This window comes from Malus sylvestris, chromosome 6 (assembly GCF_916048215.2).
Source record: "Malus sylvestris chromosome 6, drMalSylv7.2, whole genome shotgun sequence".
NCBI lineage: Eukaryota > Viridiplantae > Streptophyta > Magnoliopsida > Rosales > Rosaceae > Malus > Malus sylvestris.
In genome coordinates, this window is record NC_062265.1 from 25,316,124 (window position 1) to 25,338,493 (window position 22,370).

Here is a 22,370-nt window from a genome sequence, read left to right on the forward strand (position 1 = left end):
TTTCGTAACGAAATTCCACCCAAGTGTCACGATTATGCTCCCTCTGTAACCAATATCCATTGATTAACGGGTTAGCCGTATTAACAGACAGTCTAACCCTTAGAAACCTATGAGATTTAGCCGGATCCTCCAATTCCACAAACTCCCTAGCCTCTCTAGCTAGACGTTTAATATTGGTCATAGAAATCAGACTCAATGGAACACCTCTGACTTGAACCCAAAATGGAATTGTCTCCATCTCAACTTCCTCCAAGGCGAGTTCCGGGGGCCATTTCTTAACAGAGAAATTCTTCTTCATCACTGCCTAAGGCACCTTTTCCAGAATCCTAGTAGCCATACTTTCATCTTAAACCGAAATAATAAAAGTATTCTTTCTTACCCACTTGATTTCAACCTCTCCAAACTCTTTCCAAGTCGATCGAAGAATGTTCCTGACTCCCCATCTGTTAAGTGTTCTGTTGGTCAAGACCATGCCAACCAATTTCACTCCATGCTCCATAGCCGATAGATCCATGGCCTGCTCCAAATGGACTACAAGCTCCTCCATACCTCGATTCTCCATCTTTTTCTTCCTCAGTCTCGTTGTTTGACCAATGTACATAGCAGAGTATGACAAATCCTCAGCAACCACCTTTTCAAGTAGAACACTTGGATGACTAAGAACCTTTTGCACCCAAAACTCAACTCCTTTTGGTTGATGTAAGGAAATCAAAATCGCAATAAATGCCTATTTTTGAAAGTACCTGAGTTTGATCGGCAAAAGGAACTGAGGAGCATTAATACTCCCAGCCAATAGAACCGGGGGCCAATTATTTTCCTGCCTTTTGTCAAATCTTGCCACTCTATGCTTCCCCATTAAATCCCTCACCAAGAAGTACATCCCGCGTCCCCCAAAAAGCTCAAAGACAGTTTGAAGAGTTATTGCTACCAAACCGAGCCACGACCCCCAAACAACCCACATCAATACAGCCCCACCCACCAAAGATCTAGTAGGGAGGAATAAATGAACTGCCCACACCGCTCAGGGTCAAATCCAACAGAACTGGCAAGCAAGATCCACCTCAGAAGTTGACAAGAAGGACAAAAAATTAAAATACCACCAACCACCCACCCGAGATAACCCCACCTAATCCAGCCATAATTAGGAAAACCCACAAGAAATAACGAAAAGAAACAACCAAAGCAGAAGAAAGCCTGCCAGGTATAGACTCAACAAAAGGAAAAGAATTGCACATCGAAACAAGAGAAAGCAGGATTGCCTTCACCCAGAACAAGGACACGCACAACGACGTAACTCACAGAGGAGAAAAGACTCCAACAGAGGAAAGAAGAGATTTTTTTCATGTGTTGTACGTTATGCTAAGCTTTTGTGCTAAGTTTGTACATATTCATATTAAATTTCAATTTGCAGAAATTTTTTAATCCCCAAAAGCCAAAGGAGGAAAAGAACTTGGTTTTGTGTGTGTGTGTGTGTGTGTAAGAAAAGATCTTGGTTGTGTGCGTGTGTGTGTAGGAAAAGATCTTGGTTGTGTGTGTGTATGTTATGTGTGTGTGTAGGAAAAGATCTTGGTTGTGTGTGTGTATGTTATGTGTGTGTGTAGGAAAAGATCTGGGTTTTGTGTGTGTGTGTGTGTGTAGGAAAAGATCTTGGTTGTGTGTGTGTATGTTATGTGTGTGTGTAGGAAAAGATCTTGGCTGTATGTGTGTGTGTGTATGCAGCATGACGTTTGTAAGCAAAGGTGAATCGAGGTAAGTTGTTCGATCCCAAAATTTAATTTTTTTTCATATGACTAGAATCTTGTCATGACTCATGACTTACGATTCTTGTTATAAAACTTTCGTAACTCTAAATTATATATCTTATTTTTGTACTTACATGTATTGGCAGGTTTTATTTTTATTATAAAAATGATATAAATGATGGTATAAATAAATAATAAATGTATCACTATTCAATCAAAATATAATAACACCACTTCAATATGCTATGCGTATTTTAATCACACACGAAATAACCTTTTTGGGCATGTGTACAATTTCTAAATCAAGAAATCAAGATACGATTAGACCAAGTCATAAGACATTAAAGACTCCTTTCCCAAGAAAAGTAGAAACCCGGATTCATATAGAAACTGATTAGGATTCTTTCTCCACTATTTTTTTTTCTTCTTATTTGAATCGTGGTGATTGATTTACTTTAAATATTTTGTGTTACTTTTTTTTTTTAAGAACTGTTATTATTAGTATTTCAAAATTTTCATTTTACAATCTTTACAAATGTATTTTTCTTTGTAATTATAAAACATTTGAAATACAAAATAAGATTTGTAGAATGGGAATATAGTAATGAAAACTTTAGAATTTGAAATTATACTACCCTTTCCCTTCTTCCTTTGGACTTGTCATGGTCCCACCAGCTAGAGTCCTAGCAGTCTTATGCGGCAACTGCAAACAGAGCATCCACGCTATTTCTGTCCACACGCATCCCAAATCCCTCCCCCTCTCGAACTTTACATTCCTTCTTTGCTTCCCTATAAATACCCATCTTTCTTCCTCAACTTCCTCATCAATAAAACATTCAAATTATCTCTCTACACTTTAAAAGTATTGGTTTTGCTAATTGGATTTTCTCGATTGAAGAAAAAAAGAATTGGGTTTTAGAGTATTGGATCATCTGATCAGAAAAATACCTTCAGGTTCAAGAAACATGAATTCCTTGTTCAGTTCGTTCGATGCCTTGTGTGCTGAGGTCTTGGGCCAGATGGTGAAGTCCTCCTTCCCTGCACACCAGCTGAATAGTACTGCCGCAGTTCCATCTAGCAACACGGTTAATACAGCGAAGCAAGAGGGAAATATGGAGTCATTGCCGGAGGCTAATGTAAAGAAGCAGAGCCGGAGGACGCCGCCGCGGTTCGCAGTGGAGCTGGACGGGCTCAACTGCTTTGAGACACTCGTCTCTCGTTAACTACAGCGGCTGCTGGAATTTTAACCCCCGTCTTCCCAGATTATATTCAAATTCTTACACCAAAGTATTCGTGTATATGTTTATAGGATATACTACAATTCTTTTATCTCTTTTTTCCCCCAAATTTGTTAGTTTTTTTGGTACCTATAAATCAAATTTCGAAGAGTTTTCATAAAGTAAATTGTATTTTATTTTATTTGCTTTGTTGCTAAAGTTTACAAACGCCGCCTGCTATGTGGAATTTTGCCTTCCAATCAACAAGAAACAGGGAAGGAAATTGAAAACTGGGTTGAATATATAAAGTGTACAGCTGAAACTTGCACCCAATTAAAGCAATTTAAATTTTAGGGACTGTATACGGTACATACATTAAACCTATACTATAAGTAGCAAGTAGCAATTTTGGCATTCCTCCTTTATCGGTATTTACTCCGTGAGTAATGCTAGAGACTAAATTTATACTCAAAATTTTAAAAACTAAAAGATATGGAAGTTGTTGATTGGTTTATTACCTAAGTATTGATAAACGTGTTCATTCCTATTTGTGACACATTATTTAGTTTGCAAATTTAATTTTCAACATTTGGTCTTCCTAGCATTACCCTTACTCCGCATTCTAAAAATATTTTACTATTTTAAAGAGTGTAGCCATGTTGATTTGCATGGATAACAAATCTTCTACAAAAACATAGGAAGATGGGCAAATCGGCTTGAAGTACTGAATAAGTCCGATGAATTGGATAAGAGGCTTGATGGTGCCTAAATGCATTTCGGATTGGGACTATGATGTCGGAAAAGAGTTTTTGGACTCTCTGCATGAGTCAGAAGAAACATGACTCAAAACTTCAATCCTGCCCCATCATGCCTTGTCTGATGATTAGAGGGCTCGTTTGGTGCATATGAATGAAACGTGAGTCAATATCTTATAAAACTTAATTTAGAGTAAATTGTAGATATAGTTCCTTAACTTTAACTCAATTGAAGCAATGGTCCCTCAATTAAAAATCCATTACCTTTGGTCCCTCAACTCATCAAAACGTGTAGCTATGGTCCCTCAATTAAAAATTCATTATCATTGGTCCCTCAACTTTAATTCAACTGGAAAAATGTTCTCTTAACTTTTACTCAATTATAGCAATGATCCTTCCAACATAACTCGTTTTGACAAAAAAAATTTATGTAGTTGACGAAAATGACCATAATTACACGCTTTGATGAGTTGAGGGACTCTAATTATATAAATGGTTATTCCAACATAACTTATTTTGATAAAATTTTGATGAAATTGATGAAAATGACTATAGCTACATATTTTGATAAGTTGAGGGACCAATGGTAATGGATTTTTAGTTGAGGGACCATTGCTCCAATTTGATTAAAGTTGAGAGACTATTGCTACAATTTACTCCTTAATTTATATTGAAGGTCAAATTAGAAAGCTCAACTCTTTTAATCTCACTGTTATCGAGTAATTCATCTTCAACCTTCAAGTTATTTAACATTAAACATAATAAGTTATTTAATTCAATCCAATCTTGGAAACCAAATAAGTCCAAACTAAATATGGTGTTTGTTATCTCACCAAACAAGGCCTCAAAGTGAACAAGTTCAAGGTCTTTTTTTTGAAAGAAGACATTTGCAAACCCGAACGACATCGTTTGGGGCACATGTAGGATACTAGCTCAGAAATATCAGGCGAGTCCTATGGCATCACTTGGAACTTGGATTCATATATAATATAACCACAAAATATCAGCAGAAAATATCAAAGTGTGATATTCTCTTGCCCAATAACATTTCATTTATCATTATCAACACAATGTCAGCATCGCTTCATGAGTTTCTGTTCCGTGATGAGACATATAGATAGAGCAAAATAGTAAAACAGTTACACTTAAAAATTTCTCCTCAAAGAATATCTATAATTGCTGAAAACTCGGCTGGCGAGGCCAAGTTGAAGGGAAAAAGGATGGATCAAGTAGTAGTCGAGTGCTGGCAGAGCCACGTTATGGGCTACCTTGGGCGATAGTCTAGGTATCTTTACGTGAAAAATAAAACTTTACATGTAATTTTTATTAATTTTTTAATAGAGCACACCATATATTCAGTCACTAATCCGAATTCTCTCAGTATAGTTATATAAAATTATATGATACAGTTTACAAACCGTCTCTTTTTCTGATGCAAGGGCATATAGCGTGGTGTTATATATGACTCATCACGTGACGTTGAAGCATTAACTTTTTTACACGAAGCTAGAACTCTACTTTTGGAAGAGGACTTGGGCTGTCTAGATAAAGGACTTAGATTGTCTGCCATCCTCATCTCATACCCTTCTCATCCTCTCTTATTTTTATAGTCATGGTTAAGCCACGTCAACATTTTATATTAATTTTTTATAGAAATAATAAGACAAAAAGTAATGGGAATATAAATGTTAACGTGGATAAACCGTGATCACATAAATAGAAAATGATGAGAAAGGTATGGGATATCGGAGGGCAAACAAGATCCCTAGATAAAAGGGGGCCAATTGCTGAATGATCGATTGCTTGGACAGACAAGGTCCGTAGATAAAAGGGGGCTAATTGCTGAATGATCGATTGCTTGGACTTTATTAATTGGGTAAATTACATAGTAGCCCCTCAGGTTTGAGCTCTATTGCAATCTCATACAACATCTTTAAAACATTTCACTTTCATACCTCAAGTACTATTTTATTTCAATTTCATACAACCGTTAGATTTTCCATCCATGGATCTGTTAAATGCTGACGTGGCTGCCACATATATGACACGTGGCTGCCAAATGTCTTCCACGTGGCAAATAAAATAATTTTTTAATTTAAAAAAAAAAAAAAACATATCTGCCACTTTTTTTTTTTTTCTTCTTCTTCTTCTCCCTCCTCCTCCTCTTTCTTCTTCTCTTCTTCTTCTTCCTCCTTCTTCTGGGTTCGGTCCCTTTCTTTTTTTTTTTTTTTTTTTTTCTCTTTCTTCTTCTTCTCTTTCTCTTTCTTCTTCTTCTTCTTCTCCCTCCTCCTCCTCTTTCTTCTTCTCTTCTTCTTTTTCCTCCTTCTTCTTCTGGGTTCGGTCCTTTTTTTTTTTTTTTTTTCTTCTTCTTCTTCTTCTTCTTCTTCTTCTTCTTCTTCTTCTGGGTTCGGTCCTTTTTTTTTTTTTTTCTCTTTCTTCTTCTTCTCTTTCTCTTTCTTCTTCTTCTCTTTCTCTTTCTTCTTCTTCTTCTCTTTCTTTTCCTTCTTCTTCTGGGTTCGGACCTTTTTTTTTTTTTTTTTTTTTTTTTCTTCTTCTTCTTCTTCTTCTTCTCCCTCCTCCTCTTTCTTCTTCTCTTCTTCTTCTTCCTCCTTTTTCTAGGTTCGGTCTCTTTTTTTTTTTTTTTTTTTTTCTTCTTCTTCTTCTTCTTCTTCCTCTTCCTCCTCCTCCTCCTTCTTCTTCTTCCTCCTTCTTCTGGGTTCGGACCCCTTTCTTTTTTCTTTTTTTTTCTTCTTCTTCTTCTTCTTTCTCCTCCCTCCTCTTTCTTCTTCTTCTTCTCTTTCTCTTTCTTCTTCTTCTGGGTTCGGACAATTTTTTTTTTTTCTTCTTCCAATTTCAAGTTTTTTTAAAAAAAATTAAAAAATTATTTTATTTGTCACGTGGCAGACATTTGGCAGCCACGTGTCATATATGTGGCTGCCACGTTAGCATTTAACAGATCCATGGATGGAAAATCTAACGGTTGTATGAAATTGAAATAAAATAGTACTTGAGGTATGAAAGTGAAATGTTTTAAAGATGTTGTATGAGATTGCAATAAAGCTCAAACCTGAGGGGCTACTATGTAATTTACCCTTATTAATTAGAACATATACGACAGATCCGTCAAAGAAGATACGAGTTGAGAGCCAACTTTGTGGAAGTAAGAGGCTGTTGTGATTGTATCAACTGTGACCACAAACCTCCATGATTTTATGTTGTGCTCACTTCTGGACCACGTGCATACAATGCCACATATTTTTCCGGGCCCAAAATTTGGTGACTACTAACTTCCAACAGGATTATCTTCGGATTCTTTTGATGGGATTCTGAAAATTCGTGAATCGTATTCGTTTATCGTATATCGTGCAGTTAGTTTTTGTCAGGTACTGTTTATGTTTAATTTTAAATAGAAACATTTAAAATGATTTCTGACTGATGTACGATAAACAGACACAATTCATGGATCCCTGGGATCCTCACAAAAAGAATCCGGCGAGGATCCGGTATATGCTAACTTCACACATTTGGGCTCCAATCAGATAGAAACGTGGTAGGTTGTGATTAGTTTTATGCTTTTACATAAACTAAGATTAAACTTCTTCAACAGTTTTTCTTATTCGAAAGATTTTTTTAGTGTGTTGAGAACATTACAATTAATTAGAAACTTAAAATAAAAATCTTTTTACCAATTGTATTATGTCAATTGGTGTACCGATCCATATTTCAGCATACTGAAAAATTTCTCGTCTAATTCCTAAATCGTTCGAATATAGTGATTTTCACTCCATTTTTCCCTCATGCACTTTTGTTTATGTCTATTGGTTTTTTATTTATTTATTCAATCTACGACTATAAAATAGGAAAATGGTGTAAATTGCGAAAATAGAGCGTGAAAATCTTTTCCGGCTTCTAATTGGGAATGTGGTTAGTATTCACATGCAGTTTTCATAGTGAAGTTGTGTATGCAGAAAAACTACGAAGCAGTTCAAGATCAATGAAGTGAAAGAAAATGCAACTTTAAGAGAACCTCTAGGTTACTGTCATTCTTGCAGCACAAGAAATCCTTCAATCACATTTCCAACTTTAACGAATACGGCTATACGATCCCTCTCCCTCTTTTCCCCAAACATTTCTATTGCTTCTTTTTCTCTGATGTTACAATTAAGTTATATTCATGGCTCAAACAAGGACAACAAAGAACAAGACCTCCAATCGACTTCTCTTGAAATGGGGCAAAGCGCGGAGATCCAGCATTTGACTATTCCTCACATCGCTTGACGATGGCATTAGCTGACGCCTCTGGAATCAGAACCTCCTACCGATTTTTGCAAATCTTCGGGCTACTCCGAATATAACTGCCTTTGTTAAGAGCCCTCGGTCAAGACTACAGGCAAGGGTGATAGCTCCACTGATAAATAAAATCTTAGGTACTGTGTGGCTTAACCGAACTCCTCCTCCTTTTAATGTAAAATATATCCTAGTACTAAAAAATAAAATAAAAAATTTGACACTATTTGCTTGCTAGTTTAACAATAATTTAAAACTTCTTTTAGAGATACTCTTAGCTCTTTATGTATTGAACACTGTTTAGTTCAATTCATATATATATATATATATATATATATATATATATATATATATATATATAATTGCTTTAAATTGAGTTAACAGGGTATTATTTGACTCTTTGTATATCAAACATTGTTTAGTTCTTTACTTGTAGAAAGTGAGATATTTTCCTAATCCTAACTAGATAGATATTCATGCCCAAGTCCATCATATGTATTAGAACGAGCTGTGAATTGTGAAACCCACGGTTGATATTTCAATAGCCTAACACGCATAAATAAACTCATAAACAAGGTTCTAAAACACGCTAGGCACTAGTCAGGCAGCGGGCAGCGGGCAGTGAGCTTAGCGCCTAGGCGGTTAGGTGGGGTGTAGGCAGATTTAAGTAAATATCTCATATTTCGTGTAAATAAATGTCTATTATACTTAAAATATATATAATTTCATCATAAACTACAAAATTGAATGCATATATATTATGAAGTATTGGAACATAACAAAAACATGTGACATAAGGATATAATGTGTGTTCATTTAAGTATGCAACAAGTCTCTTACAATTTATTGGAAAATAAAATAAAATGCAAAATAAAAGTTATCTATTTGTCTAAGTGAGTTGCGCCCTAGGTTGATCTGAGCAGGCTAGGTGGGTGCCTAGGCAGTCTAAGCGTCATTTCTTAATGTTCAAATGCTTAGACGTTAATTGGGACGATGGCTAACCGTCTAGCGCCTAAACGGGACCTAAGCAGCGTTAGACAGAGATTTTTAAAACAATGCTCATAAATATCAAGTAATATTTTATACATGTGTTGTACGTTATGCCAAGCTTTTGTGCTAAGTTTGTACATATTAAATTTCAATTTGCAGAAATTTTTTAATCCCCAAAAGCCAAAGGAGGAAAAGATCTTGGTTGTATGTGTGTGTGTATATATACATGCAATATGACGTGTGTAAGCAAAGATGAATCTAGGTAAGTTGTTCGATCCCAAAATTTAATTTTTTTTCGTATTACTAGAACCTTGTCATGACTTATGATTTACGATTCTTGTTATGAAACTTTCGTAACTCTAAATTATATATCTTATTATTGTACTTACATGTATTGGTAGGTTTTATTTTTATTATAAAAAATGATATAAATGATCATATAAATAGATAATAAATGTATCACTACCCAATCAAAATATAATAACACCACTTCAACATGTCATGCGTATTTTATTCACACACAAAATAACCTTTTTGGGCATGTGTGCAATTTGCGTACAATTTCTAAATCAAGAAATCAAGATAAGATTAGACCAAGTCATAAGACATTAAAGACTCCTTTCCCAAGATAAGTAGAGACCCGGATTCATATAGAAACTGATTAGGATTCTTTCTCCACTATTTTTTTTTTTTTCTTATTTGAACGGTGATGATTGATTTATTTTAAATATTTTGTGTTACTTTTGTTTTTTTAATTTATTTCAAAAATTTCATTCTATACTCCTCACAATACCAATAACAGTTGTTTTTTTAACAGCTAGATGAAATCTTTAGAATTTGAAATTATATTACCCTTTCCTTTCTTCCTTGGGACTTGTCATGGTCCCACCAGCTAGAGTCCCAGCAGTCTTACGCAGCAACTGCAAAACGGAGCATCCACGCTATTTCTCTCCACACGCATCCCAAATCCCTCTCCCTCTCCCTCTCCCTCTCCCTCTCGAGCTTTACATTCCTCCTCCCTATAAATACCCATCTTTCTTCCTCAACTTCCTCATCAATCAAACATTCAAATTCTCTCTCTACACTTTAAAAGTATCGGTTTTGCGAATTGGGTTTTCTCGATTGAAGAAAAAAAGAATTGGGTTTTAAAGTATTGGATCATCTGATCAGAAAAACACCTTCAGGTTCAAGAAACATGAATTCCTTGTTCAGTTCGTTCGATGCCTTGTGTGCTGAGGTCTTGGGCCAGATGGTGAAGTCCTCCTTCCCTGCACACCAGCTGAAGAGTACTGCCGCAGTTCCATCTAGCAACACGGTTAATACAGCAAAGCAAGAGGGAAATATGGAGTCATCGCCGGAGGCTCGTGTGAAGAAGCAGAGCCGGAGGACGCCGCCGCAGTTCGCGGTGGAGCTGGACGGGCTCAACTGCTTTGAGACACTCGTCTCTCGTTAACTACAGCGGCTGCTGGAATTTTAACCCCCGTCTTCCCAGATTATATTCAAATTTTTGCACCAATGTATTTGTGTATATGTTAATAGGATATACTACAATTTTTTCATCTCTTTTTTTTTCCCCAAATTTGTGTTAATTTTTTTGGTACCTATAAATCAAATTTCGAAGAGTTTTCATAAAGTAAATTGTATTTTATTTTATTTGCTTTGTTGCTAAAGTTTACAAACGCCGCCTGCTATGTGGAATTTTGCCTTCCAATCAACAAGAAACTGGGAAGGAAATTGAAAACTGGGTTGAATATATAAAGTGTACAGCTTAAACTTGCACCCGATTAAAGCAATTTAAATTTTAGGGACTGTATACGGTACATGCATTAAACCTATACTATACGTAGCACGTAGCAATTTTGGCATTCCTCTTTTATCGGTATTTACTCTGCGAATAATGCTAGAAAAACTAAATTTGTAGATAAAATTTTACAAACTAAAAGACATAGAAGTTGTTGATTGGTTTATTATCAAATATTGATAAATGTGTTCATTCCTATTGATGATACATCATTTAGTTTGCAAATTTAATTTTCAAAATTTAGTCTTCCTAGCATTACCCTTACTCCGCATTCTAAAAATATTTTACAATTTTAAAGAGTGTAGCCATGTTGATTTGCATTTGCATGGATAACACATCTTCTACAAAAACGTAGGAAGATGGGCAGATCGGCTTGAAGTACTGAATAAGTCCGATGAATTGGATAAGAGGCTTGACGGTGCCTAAATGCATTTCGGATTGGGACTATGATGTCGGAAAAGAGTTTTTGGACTCGCTGCATGAGTCATAAGAAACATGACTCAAAACTTTAATCCTGCCCCATCATGCCTTGTCTGATGATTAGAGGGCTCGTTTGGTGCATCAATAACTTATAAAACTTAATTTATATTGAAGGTTAAATTAGAAAGATCAACTCTTTAATTTCACTTTTATCGAGTAATTCATCTTCAACCTTCAAGTTATTTAACATTAAGCATAATAAGTTATTTAATTCAATCCAATCTTGGACACCAAATAAGTCCAAACTAAATATGGTGTTTGTTATCTCACCAAACAAGGCCTCAAAGTGAACAAGTTCACGGTCTTTTTTTGAAAGAAGACATTTGCAAACCCGAACGACATCATTTGGGATTAACCGTGATCATAGAAATAGAAAGGGATGAGAAAGGTATGGGAGTGCATACAATCCACCTCTATGGGATATGGGTGGGCAGACAAGGTCCCTAGATAAAAGGGGGCCAATTGCTGAATGATCGATTGCTTGGACTTTAATAATTAGAACAAAGACGACAGATCCATCAAAGAAGATATGAGTTGAGAGCCAACTCTGTGGAAGAGGCTGTTGTGATTGTATCAACTGTGACCACAAACCTCCATGATTTTATGTTGTGCTCACTGCTGGACCACGTGCATACAATGCCACATATTTTTCCGGCCCCAAAATTTGGTGACTACTAACTTCCAACAGGATCATCTCCGGATTCTTTTGGTGAGGATTCTGGAAATTCGTGAATCGTATTCGTTTATCGTACATCGTGCAATCAGTTTTTGTCAGGTACTGTTTGTGTTTAATTTTAAATAGAAACATTTAAAATGATTTTTTACTACATGATGTACGATGAATAGACACAATTCATGAATTCCCGGATCCTCACAAAGAAAATCCGGCGAGGATCCAGTATATGCTAACTTCACACATTTGGGCTCCAATCAGATAGAAACGTGGCAGGTTGTGATTAGTTTTATGTTTTTACATAAACTAAGATTAAACTTCTTCAACAACTTTTCTAATTCGAAAGATTTTTTAGTGTGTTGAGAACATTACAATTGATTAGAAACTTAGAATAAAAATCTTGTTACCAATTGTATTATAACAATTGGTGTACCGATCCGTATTTCAACATACTGAAAAATTTCTCGTCCAATTCCTAAATCGTTCGAGTATAGTGATTTTCACTCCATTTTTTCCCTCATGCACTTTTGTTTATGTCTATTGGTTTTTTTTTATTCATTCAATCTACGACTATAAAATAGGAAAATGGTGTAAATGGCGAAAATAGAGCGTGAAAATCTTTTCCGGCTTCTAATTGGGAATGTGATTAGTATTCACATGCAGTTTTCATAGTGAAGTTGTGTATGCAGAAAAACTACGAAGCAGTTCAAGATCAATGAAGTGAAAGAAAATGCAACTTTAAGAGAACCTCTAGGTTACTGTCATTCTTGCAGCACAAGAAATCCTTCAATCACATTTCCAACTTTAACGAATACGGCTATACGATCACTCTCCCTCTTTTCCCAAACATTTCTATTGCTTCTTTTTCTCTGATGTTCTACAATTAAGCTATATTCATGGCTCAAACAAGGAGAACAAAGAACAAGACCTCAAATCGACTTCTCTTGAAATGGGGCAAAGCGCGGAGATCCAGCATTTGGCTATTCCTCACATCGCTTGACGATGGCATTAGCTGACGCCTCTGGAATCAGAACCTCCTACCGATTTTTGCAAATCTTCGGGCTACTCCGAATATAACTGCCTTTGTTAAGAGCCCTCGGTCAAGACTACAGGCAAGGGCGATAGCCCCACCGATAAATAGAATCTTAGGTATTGTCTTCCCTTCTGGTTTCTCCGATGAGTCCGACTTATCTGATTTTTCAACCGCCATGGAATCGCTGGTGCTGTTTTCAACAGATCTCAAGTAGTCTGCACTGACTTTAGTGTTGATCTGAGCCATGTAAGCACACCGTGAAAGTGGGGCTTTAGAGGCTCTCTCTTTCTGATATGCACGCAAGCCAGGTTCAATCTTTTTAACAGTTCCCCACATGCCTTGCCGGACTCCAAATTTCGCAATTTCCCAAGGGATACCCATATCTTCGTGATGATAGAGTAAAATTTCACATGCAGTAAGCTGGCCATCCCCTCTCTTCGATTCAACTGGTACATACCCAACAAACACAAGTCTTAGTGATTATTCCCAAAAGCACAATTGAGATAAGAAAACACACTGAAATTTCAATTTTAAGGCAATAAAAATTAATCTGCCAATTGCACACCATGACAAAGAGATACCCTGTTTTTAATAGGTAAATAAAGAAAGATATCTTTCATTTAGGAGGGCAGATTTGTTTTCTCATTTCAGAAAACACTAAGATCATATGAGACTTTCGTTACCTGCTCGAATGCACCAACTTGAATAGTACAAGTCAACACGTTTAGGTTTTTCACGCCTTGGCACAGCAGAGGAGGGTACTCCCTGAAACAAGTGACGTCACACCATTAGGTTAGCATCCTGAATTAATAACCTTAGAAAACAGAACTGTTGTACATGATGGGCGATATCGGCAAATTTATTCCAAAACTAAACACAACCAGCTCAAAACAAACACTTGCAACAGCTACTAATACGTACATTCCGGAGTATAACTCGAAACTAGGTTCTTGTAGGACTCTCAACTTATTAGCATACGGAAGGAATTAAAATTGCTTTAGATACGAACTCAGTACAATAAACCGACCAGTAGCCTCAAATGTCCAAATCCCTAAATTATATACCAACAAAATATTTCGAGTTGGAAATTACTAAATTTGCATTCACCGGAAAGCTACATATAGCTTAGCAATTCAACTATTCACAGCTTCAATCTTTAGCATACCAAATTTAACCAAAACTAGTGCATTAACTGTCATTATTTCACACAAGACATCCAGCCTTGTCAAGAAAAAACAATGAAATTTAGATCCTAAAGGAATCCTTTTGACATTAATTTTCTTCTGCAAAACAGGTTACAGCAGCTTGTCTATGTGACTAGACTAGATAGTGCATTCATCTGAGAGGTTATATATATAGCTACATCTTCACAGTTTACATACCTTTGTTACGCAGTAGTATGTCCGTCCCGATTCCCAAATGCGACGGCCGATCAAGTACTCTCTGTCGCTACAAAAGAATGGGAACTGTGTCCGAAACAAAGAAACAACATAAGTAATAAGCCAATGCAGCAACTGAACTCATGAATCAAAGGACAAAACAAAGTATCATGTTCTCACCTTGCGCACCCAGTGCACCAACATGGTTCCGGTGGTTGGACATTCTTCCAAAGTAGAAGCATGTACAAGCATGTCATCCCACTTTGCTCGAAACTCATCATCCCAGAAGAAATCCCTCAGCAACTCAGGTGTACAATCCTCATATATAGTACTACTGCGGTATTGTGGAGGTCCAGTCTAAAATACACAGGTGAAATCCAATTAGTTCAACTCGCCAACATAATACATACAAGCAAAACAAGACTGTGTCTCCGAGGACCTCGGTTATCCATTGAAACGAAAGGTAAAGACAACTACCTCGGGGTCTCTTCGCCAAGCTTGACAGCGCATGGCTGCGGTAGACCGATCCATCATATGGATCCAAGCAGGCCCTCCATCTTTCTCCTCAACAAGTTGACATATGTGCTGTAAATCCTCATTGTTCACATAACCGGAACTTTCTCTTTCAATCTTTGAGGTGCTGCCATATCACAACATTTATATTCATTAAGCTAAGCTTAAGCCCTTATGTCTTACAAGTTAAACTGACCCAAATCCCCAATTTAACAGAACAAACACTAATCAAAGTTGTGAAATTGAACACATTAAACACCAAAACATGCAAAATTAAAGCAAACCCAACTTGTGAAATTAGTCAAAATACTCAAGAAAGTCAACACACCTGAAATCCGGATTGGTGGTAGGTGGCAAAGAAAGCGCGTCTTCCGGATTCCTATCGTCGGCAGGCCATGGAATGCAACTGGGCAGCTGAAACTTCAAAGAGCTCAGACCCGGAATCGAACCGAAACACGTGGACGAACTCTGCGAGGACGAGGACGAGGATTCTTTTTGTTTGGAGATTGGGCAATCCAACAGGTCTCGGCCAACCAAGCTCGCCCATTTGGGCTTCCACGCCCACCCAACAAAAACCCCGACAATCACACCAATCCACAGAGGGGTTATGAACATCATCAGCTCCCCCAGCACCTCCACAATCGTGGGTCGTCTCAGAATCTCCAGAAAAGCCGACGGCAACGCCATCGTCGGGCAGAAAAGCAAAAACCCAGAAAAACCCACAAGCGAAAAAAAAGAGAAAAACCCTTGATTGAATCGGATACTGGTATGCAATAAGCACAGCGATTGCTCGAGGGTTTCAGAGATGAAGGAGATAAGAAGATAGCAAAACCCCAATACCCAACAGAGAGAGGGGGAATATTAATTACTTATTAGATATATAAATACAGAGAAAGAAAAAAAATTAAAAAAGGGAGAGGAGGAGGAGGAGGAAGCAGAGAATGATGAGATTTAGATATGGTTTATTTGCACACAGAGAGAGAGAGAGAGAGAGAGAGAGAGAGAGAGAGAGAGAGAGAGAGAGGAGGAAGAAGAAGACAGAGGAAAGCTGAGAGCTTTGGATAAGATTTCTGAGATAAGCGGTAGAGAGATGCGTTAGGAGGATTTCCACAGGTTCACGGAGGAGGGACTTTGTTGTTTTCTGGTGCTGCTCTTGCTAGTATTGGCCAATACCTTCAACCGAAATGTTCAATTTCTATTTATTTTTTATTAATTATAATTTAATAAAAAAAAGATGAGAAAAAGTGAGTGAGTTGTTGAGTGAATCTGAATTTTCTGAGAAATTCTTAGGAATCCGTGCGTATGTGTAAATTTTATTAATTATGGATTTTGGGGACGATGATTGAAGAGGCCAAAGCCTGTCCATGTATATATATACCATGGGTGGTTAGGCTCTATGTATTGTCTCCCCGCGTTTTCTCGTTTTCTCTTTTTCTCGTTTTCCACGTTCTGACTTGGATTTTTACACATTTCCTCTCTCTCTCTCTCTCTCTCTCTCTCTAAACTATGTAAAATGTTGGCCAAGAGAAAACATGTGTGATATGATTGTTTTTGGGATGTGCTATCCACACACTTCTTTTTACTTCTCACACGTTCCTTATTAATTTATATCATTTAATCTTCTTCAATTCACCCGATCCAACAGTCGAAACTTAGAAGGATGTGTGATAAGTAAAAAGGGGTGTGTGGATATCACACCCCTTGTTTTTACTATTCAAAAATGCCATGAGAACTGGAAGAGAATTTTCTCCGGATTTACTTTGTGGAGATCCTTAGAAACTGAAAGAGGATTCTCTATGGATTCAATTTGTGGGGATCCTAGGGATTTCTACATCATAACCGTTCATCGTACATTGTGTGGTCAGTTTTCGTCAGATACTATTTGTGTTTACTTTTAAATAAAAAAAAAAGTCAAATGATTTCTGACCGCACGATACACGATGAATGGCTAAGATGCGTGGATCCTTAGGATCCCCACAAAATGGATCCGGATGGGATCCAATTCCATGGGAACTCTCAAAGTTTAACTCTTTATAAATTCTCTGTCACCTCATAATTTAAGATCATTTTTTATACCAACATTATAAAATATTGTGTCAAAAACATGAAATGATAGAGAGTCCCATTTTTGAAATATTCTTTTAGCATTTCTTTTTCGTTTTTACTAAATTCATCTAGATTATAAAGTTATAAACCCGTACTTAGGAGCAGAGTGTGGTGGGTGCATGACTAACCAATTTGAACTTTAGTACAAAATAGGGTGCATATTGTTCTAATTAGTTATTTTTTAGTCTACTATGTTTTAAAGTTTTAGGGTTGGAAACTTGATACGATGATAATCCTACGGTACTTAGGCTCTTATTTTGTCCGGTTGACGAATAGATTAATTGATTTCCATCTTGAATTCTATTGGGCGATAATCTTAGGTACCAGTTTCTGTTTCTGCCGGTTGTAATTATCATCTTAAACTTAAGATATATCACCACCCCATACCTCACATTAATTATCTTATCTTGATATATTGTATTACAAGGTTATATACACTCTATCTACTATTTAATCAAAACTATAAATGTAGGCGAAATGCAAAACATCGATAAATTCTAACTAATAGATTGATTAGGTTTCATTCAAGACCCATTTTGGATGATTATTGTATCGGTTGTTGGTCCGAACTAGTTAATATTTGATGAACTCTTTCTCCTAGTACGGTTAGTGATTTTTTTTTTTTTTTTTGTAAGTGAGATATTTTAAGTTCGGATCTTGCAAATAACGAATTCAATACCAATAGCAGTAATGTGACTATATCGTTATATCACAAAAAATTCCTATCATTGAGGTTTAATAATAAAACAAACATGAGAACTTTATGACTAGCAATTTTGGATGGTTCAACACCGTTGGATGTCAAATGAAGCAGCATTCCAGCATTTGACTGATCATGCGCATATTCTTTCATTGGCGGCTTAATGTTGCAACTTAAGACCAGCAATTTAGAATTGACCTAATTCTTAATTAAGATGGTATGATGGTCAGATAAGATATATACGATACAATTATACTACTACAATGATATCTCGTGCTAATAATATATTGATTTTTTTCACATTGCCGTTTTTTCATTAACAAAAATCACCACAGTGATGTACCCCTACTGTATAAGTTGCTCATCACATGCTTCAACAAAACAATGGTGGAAGTAGGGCAATTGCTCCAAAAGCCTCCGAGGCATATATATACTCATCATTGGCTATAGATTGAGCGAATGAAGGTTAAGATGGTCAAATCATATACCATAATATTTGGTCAAGTTCAATGGAGGATTTCAACAATTTGGCCTAAGCGTATTACAATTGCATAAAACACAACGGGGTTGTTTTCCATAATAATTACGAGACGTAATGTATATTGCATGGTCTGCCCCCAAAGTTGCTTCCTTGTACGCTTGGCCGAACTCCTTGACCCTTTCGCACGGACATGCAAATTATATATATGATGTCATGTTTACTGGTTTCTTTGTCAATTAAGTGGAATTCAACAAGGCAAAATCAAACCTTAATCTAGTCAAATTATAAAAACCACAAAGTTAGGAGTTAATAATTAAGCATGTGAACAGGTTGTAGCTAGCTAGGTCTTGGTCAATTCGGAAGATTAATTTTCCTTAATCAACAAATCCGCTGAATGAGCATACTATACAGACCTAACATGTAAATAACTGCTCTCGTAAGTGTGCAAGCGACGCGTAGGTTTAGCACCACCGAACGCCTTGCGATGTGACTCTAACGGAGACATTGAGTGAGAAGAACGAGCACCTTCCCCACTAGGCCGCAACATTGGGCGACTAGTGCTTGAAATGATTGCTTGAAAGAAACCAGTTGATGCCAGAATAATACAATATCGCAGGGAAACCGACCATATAATGGTTGAAATACTTGCATGCTTTCGTCGTGTAAATTATTTCATATACTTCAAGCTCTGTAGTGCGTCACCTTCTAATTTGACCTCCGACCTTATACACACACACACACACACACACACATACACATATACATATATAGCTAGCTGCATGAGCTACATGCATGATGGTTATGTTTGAAGAATAGATGAGTCTTAACTTTATCAGGCTTTCCACATGCAAACGTTTTCTAGTCAATTATTACAATTATTTTCATATATGGACGGACCATAAAGTAGGGGTGTGCTATCCACACACCCCTTTTTACTTCTCACACACCTCTTGTTAATTTCAGTCCGTTGATCTTCTTCAATTCATCCGATCCGACGGCCAAAAATCAAAAAGGTGTGAGAGAAGTAAAAAGGGGTGTGTGGACTCTTCAGTTATCTTCGTAGAGTAACTAATATACTTAATTATGGACCAAAACTTTGATGATATTATCAATAAATTAACGTACATATGTTACACGATGAGTAGATTATGTCCCTTAGATTGATTGCTTTGTTTTCTATTAAAATTATAATACAATAAGCCGGACGGATGTGGGATATGGAAAGTAATGGTCTCTATTGAGAGTATGAATCTCACATCACAAAGTGATGACTAATGATATTTTCTACGCCTCCTTGTAGTGTGGGATACAATAAATGTTTTAATTGTTAGATCTTCGTTTAAATTAAAATATAGCAATTCTAAAGTCTGAAGTATCATATATTCCTCTGGACCATATAATTTTTTGTGACTAGCTATAAGCCTATAACACACAAAAAAAGTTTATAGATTTACCATGAGGAAACAAAATAAATAACGCAACTAATGGACACTTGCAAGTTTCTCAAATTCTTGAGACAAAAAGAGGAATTTGTAACTTGAACGGACATGATTATATCCATAACTAACTCCACGTCCATTTTTTTGAAGAAAATCTTCTATCAATCTTCTATTAGGACTATCTGTGTATACAGTAGCACATTCACATGAGATCGGCCTTCCTGCATATCGGTCCCATATCGAGAGACTACCTCATGTGAGTGTGCAGCCGTCCAAAAGGTTTTCTCCATCGACCCCATTACTTGAAAAGTTAAAGAGTTTTTAACCGCCTATGATGTTGAATCCAGAATTAGGCCACCTTATACTTCTTCAAGAATTGACATCCTTGAGGAGGATGCCTATGTCACTGGGCCTAGACGGTGAATGATGAATTTCTACATCACTGTACAGTTCATATGATTTTGGAAAATCCCATCAGATGTGCTCACTTCACCTATCAAATATTGCATTTCGGCTGCACCACCGATCATGTCAATTCCTCAAATAGTTGATTACAAATTTGAACAAATGATTAAGGGCATGGACGGAGCTAATGAAGGCTCACTGGGGGCAGATGCCCCCACTCAAGTAATTCGTTTGTTTAGTTACAGACTACAATTATATAATATACACGGGTTATCTTTGAAGAAAATATATGTATTTAATATCTAACATACATTCATTCTACTACTATACTCCATATCAAATACTATATGAGCAATAGTGCACTTTTCTTTGTCATTTAAACCGAAAAAACCCTCTCCCGTCTATCATGTACTTATATTTTTCTCATCACTTTGCCACTTTCCACTACTATATTGAAATTTGTGTAACATTGGAATTGTGATACATCATCATTTGAAACCATCATTAATATCATATTGCATATAACCATACTATAATAAGGTTTTCTTAGTTGTTTTCGGCCCCACTAGAAAATTTTTTTGGCTCCGTCCCTGATTAAGGGATGTGCTATCCACACACTCCTTATTAATTTCGATCATTTGATCTTCTTCATTTTATCCAATCCGACTATGAAAAATTAGAAATGTACGAGAGAAGTAAAAAAGAATTTGTTGATAGCACACCTCATGATTAAATGAGTAACAAATTATATACATAGTCATGGTTTATTAATACAATAAGACTATTTCGATACACAAAACTAGAACTCTGCAAGTACTGAATTGTCATTGTGGTTATGATATTTCTCTTCAACACGTCTCATGTTCAAAACCCTCCTAGTGTAGATTAATTTTGAATATTGTCGTAATAAAAGACACCGACACTTTCAATACAAGTAAACCTCTCACACAATGTCAAAGTGTACCGGTTTTGGGTGTTGTACACTAGGTAATATGTTGTGGAATTTTAGTCTAAATTGATATTCCAACAACCTAATGTTAGGTTTATCTGTGATAAGACGACGTTGCCCCACGAGGGAACACACAAAAGGATGAAAAATGCTTGTTAGCGTGGAGGGTTTGAAATGTCATCTCATCTCAGCTCTTTCGATTTGACTAGTTACCAAAATAGAGAGGCACAAAGTTAGGCAGGATGCACGAAGCCTGTTGGGACCTGCTTGAAAGAATTCATCATGAGAGAAATATTGTCCAAAAAGAAAGAACTTATCAGAAGCGTACTAGCTCTGTAAATGGTAAAGTTAACACTTCCAACCCAACTGCAGCACATCCAATAATTGTTTTAGACTCAGGGGAGAAATTATGTCACCAAGACAAAATTCTAAATTCTAATGGCACAGTTATTCAATGAGTGCAATGTTAGCGGTTCATAATTTGAAGATAAAAAGTTAATATTGTGACAGGAGGTTCTTGTAAGTGTAATAATCCGTAATAAGTAAATACTAAAGAAAGGCTATGGAGTGGTGGTGCCACTAAGATCTTGTTTTTGTTACAATATAGATTTTCCTTGTTAGCTCATTTTGAATGCAAAAATCTAAATTTTAAGCTCGTATTTTTGTATTTGGGTCTAAAAGTGGAGAATGACTTACATGAACAAGTTCAATGTCAAGTGACGTCTTGATCTATTGAAACAATGATGTGTAAATTTTTCTCTCCATTAATTTTTATTATTAAACCAAAATACTACAATAGCGTAAATCATTTTACGTAAGTTACGCTCTTCTAATAATTTCTTACAAGTTCTTTTTTTTGCTCAAATCGCAGTGACCCAAACATGATAACATTGGAGATCTCTTTGACCTAAACTCATTCATTTCACATAGCAACACATTTTCTTCCCTCTTTGCTTTAGGGCCCACAATTTGATTTCATTAATTAAAAGCAATCTCAAATCTAGATTCGGTACCTTGTAGGATGAAGCTTACATTTATTTTTGGATCGTCCAAAAAAAGCTTATATTTGGATCTGACTTTACCTTTTGTGCTCCAACCTCAAATAAATTAAGAACAACTTACGTGGAACAAGATTATTGACATTTTAGGGTCTTAATTGGAGTGTTAAATCAAAGAAAGCAACTTACGTGAAACAAAATCATGGTAATTTTGGGATCTTAATTCAATAATATTTGTTATATACTCAATGCGTTATTGACCAGAATGCAACACGACAATGAACATATTCCATATAAGTCCTCCCAACCAAGGTGTCATAAAAAATGGAAAGAAAATAAAAACCCAACTTGCCAACTAGTTTCCATCCAAAGAGCATCAAACTTGGAAAGAAAGGATTTTGTCCATATTCTCTGACTCGAGA

The 22,370-nt window shown here is 36.3% G+C and overlaps 1 protein-coding gene and 1 long non-coding RNA gene across 2 annotated transcripts; one reads left to right on the forward strand and one right to left on the reverse strand.

The window, feature by feature from the left end:
* The first annotated feature begins 530 nt into the window (after window positions 1-530).
* On the forward strand, window positions 531-3,146 carry LOC126626767 (uncharacterized). The gene is made up of 2 exons (XR_007624779.1): window positions 531-1,476; window positions 1,514-3,146. It is a non-coding gene; the product is annotated as an uncharacterized LOC126626767 (long non-coding RNA).
* A 9,515-nt stretch (window positions 3,147-12,661) lies between these two features.
* Window positions 12,662-16,212, reverse strand: LOC126626429 (uncharacterized). Its single transcript, XM_050295759.1, has 6 exons — window positions 15,199-16,212; window positions 14,835-14,997; window positions 14,538-14,714; window positions 14,361-14,444; window positions 13,662-13,743; window positions 12,662-13,424 (listed from the first exon to the last, which is right to left on the reverse strand). Exons 1-6 carry the CDS (start codon window positions 15,555-15,557, stop codon window positions 12,973-12,975), a joined length of 1,317 nt encoding a protein of 438 aa, XP_050151716.1. The 5' UTR covers window positions 15,558-16,212; the 3' UTR covers window positions 12,662-12,972.
* Window positions 16,213-22,370: the final 6,158 nt, after the last annotated feature.

Bases quoted from the DNA above. Each gene is read 5' to 3' on its own strand.
- LOC126626429 (XM_050295759.1), bottom strand. From the start codon at position 15,557: ATGGCGTTGCCGTCGGCTTTTCTGGAGATTCTGAGACGACCCACGATT. The intron at 14,998-15,198 runs GTGTGTTGACTT...GTGATATGGCAG, and splicing joins ACCACCAATCCGGATTTCAG to CACCTCAAAGATTGAAAGAG. The intron at 14,445-14,537 runs GTGAGAACATGA...TTTCGGACACAG, and splicing joins TGGTGCACTGGGTGCGCAAG to TTCCCATTCTTTTGTAGCGA.